Source organism: Schistocerca americana, chromosome 1, assembly GCF_021461395.2.
Source record: "Schistocerca americana isolate TAMUIC-IGC-003095 chromosome 1, iqSchAmer2.1, whole genome shotgun sequence".
NCBI lineage: Eukaryota > Metazoa > Arthropoda > Insecta > Orthoptera > Acrididae > Schistocerca > Schistocerca americana.
Window position 1 is genome coordinate 936,734,671 of NC_060119.1, and position 4,379 is coordinate 936,739,049.

Sequence of the window (4,379 nt, forward strand, 5' to 3'; positions counted from 1 at the left end):
TTTCAGTCGAAGTGTCCGTACGCTTCTCAACAACAGATTCTGTGACCGATGGATTGGTAGAGGCGGACCAATTCCATGGCCTCCACGCTCTCCTGACCTCAACCCTCTTGACTTTCATTTATGGGGGCATTTGTAAGCTCTTGTCTACGCAACCCCGGTACCAAATGTAGAGACTCTTCGTGCTCGTATTGTGGACGGCTGTGATACAATACGCCATTCTCCAGGGCTGCATCAGCGCGTCAGGGATTCCAAGCGACGGAGGGTGGATGCATGTATCCTCGCTAACGGAGGACATTTTGAACATTTCCTGTAACAAAGTGTTTGAAGTCACGCTGGTACGTTCTGTTGCTGTGTGTTTCCATTCCATGATTAATGTGATTTGAAGAGAAGTAATAAAATGAGCTTTAACATGGAAAGTAAGCGTTTCTGGACACATGTCCACATAACATATTTTCTTTTTCTGTGTGTGGGGAATGTTTCCTGAAAGTTTGGCCGTACCTTTTTGTAACACCCTGTATAGTTTCCGTACGCTTAGCAGCAAGGACGTGGTTCTTCATGTCCGCATAAAGGTGACAACGACGGACCACAGCTGATCCGGCTACCGAAGGCCAGCGGCAGTGGCGGCCAACGCCCTTCGTTGCAGTGTGGCGGATACTATATAAACAGCGGACTGGCCAACCAGTCACCACAGTCTCACAGGCATTCAACCCACTCGCCTTTCTCAACTCACAACATGAAATTTCTGGTAAGCGATGGCTTCAGGTTGCTTTTGTTATTGTCTTCAAGCGATGACTGGTTTGATGGAACTCTCCACCCTAACCTATCCTTAAAAACCTCTTCTTTAACATAGATTTGAACCTGATTACTCTAGTCAAGCCTTGCCCTCCTTCTAAAACTTTTACAACCCACATCTCCCTCCATAACCAAAAATTAAGAATAGCCTGATACCAGAACGAAATTTTCACTCTGCAGCGGAGTGTGCTCTGGTATGAAACTTCTTGGCAGATTGAAACTGTGTGCCGGACCGAGATTCGAACTCGGGACCTTTGCCTTTCGCGGGCAAGTGCTCTACCAACTGAGCTACGCAAGCTCGACCTACGCCCTATCCTCACAGCTTTAATTCAACCAGTACCTCGTCTCCTATCTCCCGAACTTCACAGAAGCTCTCCTGCATACCTCGCAGAACTAGCACTCCTGGAAGAAAGAGGAAGAAGTTGGTAGAGCACTTGCCCGCGAAAGGCAAATTTCCCGAGTTCGAGTCTCGGTCCCGCACACAGTTTTAATCTGCCAGGAAGTTTCATATTAGCGCACACTCCGCTGCATGGTGAAAATTTCATTCTGGAAACATCCCCTAGGCTGTGGCTAAGCCATTTCTCCGCAATATCCTTTCTTCCAGGAGTGCTAGTTCTGCGAGGTATCCAGGAGAGCTTCTGTGAAGTTTCGAAGGTAGGAGATGAGGTATTGGTGGAATTAAAGCTGTAAGGACAGGGCGTGCGTCGTGCTTGGATAGCTCCGTTGGTAGAGCACTTGCCCGCGAATGGCAGAGGTCCCGAGACCGAGTCTCTAGCCGGCACACAGTTTTAATCTGCCAGGAAGTTTAATAGCCTGATGCTTCAGGATTTTATTAACGACTATTAGCCAAGTTCAATCACGAATTTCTCTTCACCCCAATTCCACTCAGTTCCTGTTCGTCTGCTACACCATACACTCACCTAATCAGCATTCATTTGTAACACCACATTTCAAAATCTTCCTTTCACTTCTTGTACGATTCTACGTTCCACTTCAGAGATCATTTTCTAACACAGAAAAGCGTATTCGATGTCATCAAACATGCGTTTGCGGGTACTGTTTTCTTGCAACTGCCTATCGTATAAACTGTAATTCGGCCTTCATGATCTATTTTTCTGCACTATTTTTCGGTCAGTGCCATAAATGTGAGTTAAAACAAAGTGTCTCTGGCATGAAAGGTCGAATTGGAACTATGTGCATATGCAAGTGTTTTTAGTGTTTTAACTTACATTTACTGCGCTGAAGATGGCCACAAATTGACTGACTTCTACACATGCAATAAACATCATTGCGTCTGGTTTCTGTATCCTTTACTACATGAAATAAAAAACAGTTGCTGCGCACAACTGTTTCCCTATGGAATCAAACCTGATAACTGTATCTCCAGAGATCTTGATGTCGTCAGAAAGCTACAGTCATCAACCATACCTTAACCACATCATGTTCTGTAAGCATGTGGTGCAAGTGAGAGACACTTCTTCAATTATCGGTATTTAGAATTTTAGCAGTAGTACCAAAGTGGCTCTGGTTACCTAAACATAATAGCGATTGGCACTAAGTTAAATTTGTTGGGTTTCCATCGAAATCAGGTGTTGGCAAACTATGAGGTATTCGCAAACGTACAGCATTTTGATAAGAATGTATCACATTATCTTCCAGTCATAAAATATGGAAATGAATCTACTAGAATCGCGGTGCCATTTTCTGTAACCTCATTTGCATACAAATTCGACAGTGTTCCCGTTAACGGACGTAATTTATGAAAGTTAATTCTGATTTCTCTATAAAGATGAAAATAGGTTCCGACCATCGTCTCCGATAGAATGAAAGGCAAAAACACGAAACTGGTCACGTTGTCTCATGCATCACAAAGTCACTACACTTTTATTTATAAATCATTGGCAGAATTTATACGTTGAGATATCTGTTCTACGAATCCTGCTAAGAGTACTGTGGACTTAAATCACGGCTGTCATATCAAAATAAGAACTACCACGAATAAAACGATACAACTTCGATTTAACAAACGAGGAAAGGCAGTGAAATAAACTTATGTAAATTTCCGAAAGGTCGGATCAGTAATACAGAACTATAACCACATAATGAGATACTGATCATCAACGCAGTGTCTGCCAGAACTGAAAATGAATTCAGATTTTGGATCAACATTAATAAATACCTAAGAACATTGCTTGTCGAACTACGTAAACTTTTTCATATACGTAATTTGAATAACTAAAACATGTTTTCACAAATCCATGTCCAATTCATTATATGGAACCCTCAAACACATTCTTTCACTTTCTCATTTTACAATTTGTATTGATATTTTATGATATTAAGGGCTGCTAATTTGAACTTTACTTTCCTAGCATCGGGGAATACAGATGAGACAACATTTTCCTCGTCCACTTATCTGTGTGTTTCCCCGAGAACTGTTTGCAGAGCGTAATGCGTTTCGGTTCTGGCTACACTCTCTCGGTTTGCATTTTCTCTTAACAGTAGATCTGTCTATTCTGTTACGGGAGTAATCTGCTGGTTTTTTTTATCCTATCCTGATGTCGAAACACGGCTATTGATGAACTAAATATTGTTCTTAACACTAACCCACATAAGGCATACATTCAGTTAATAATGAATTTTGTGCAACGCTCTAAGGGTTTATAGCTAAATAATATTGCACACAAATGTTTACTATGTAGAATTTCCCATTCGTTTCTACGCCAGATTCCTACCTGGACGTGAGAACTTGCTCTCGAAACATGTGTGATTTGTGACACTATTACGAATTTTATGTGGTTTCAAATGTTAATATTTCACCAACGTTTCCTGTGGTAAAGTGTGACGAATAGAGTTAACTACTGCATATTATTATGTCACATGACACTTTAAGTGGATGATGTTTTTCACAGGTGATTGTCTTGGCCGCCTGCGTGGCCGTAGCCTGCTGCCAGGAGACGCGAGAGAAGCGCGGCCTCCTGGGGGCGGGAGTGCTGGCCGCCCCCGCCGCTGTGCTGGCGCCGCGCGTCCTCGCCGCCCCCGCCGTAGCCGCCGCCCCCATCCTCGCCGCTCCCGCCATTGCCCACGCCCCTCTGGGTCTGGGCTTGGGTCACCCCATCATCGGCTGAACCACTACATACTAATTTCTACGTGTCTATGTGTACCGCGTCTCCGCAAATAAATGGTTTCTGTAGCCTCATTGGTATTTATTCTTTTCTTTGCCTAAGCAACCTTCCCCGTAACTTCGCCTCACTCTTTAGCTTAAAAACGTCGGTCAGTTTCTCCCATTTACATGTTACAGTCGTACATTCCCTTTGTACGCTGTAATCTTTGCCTTAACTGTACCTTAAACTCTTTTCTTAATGACCCATATTAGCATGAAAATTATTATATGGCCACGGAAACGTTACTGTAAATTAAATTTTCTCTCACTTTTGTCAAAATATTAGATATTAATATTTTGAAAGTCTATAACCAATATTTAATGTAATATAATGTAAACTCTCCAGCATCGAAGCAAAACTTTTGAGCGGAATTCTTGTAGTGGAGAACGGAGTCACTTAGCATATATTTTGGTTTCGATTTTT

General features: G+C 42.6%; 1 protein-coding gene across 1 annotated transcript; it reads left to right on the forward strand.

The window, feature by feature from the left end:
* Positions 1–646: 646 nt before the first annotated feature.
* LOC124548059 (cuticle protein 38-like) lies at positions 647–3,991 on the forward strand. The gene is made up of 2 exons (XM_047125151.1): positions 647–745; positions 3,705–3,991. Exons 1-2 carry the CDS (start codon positions 734–736, stop codon positions 3,918–3,920), a joined length of 228 nt encoding a protein of 75 aa, XP_046981107.1. The 5' UTR covers positions 647–733; the 3' UTR covers positions 3,921–3,991.
* Positions 3,992–4,379: the final 388 nt, after the last annotated feature.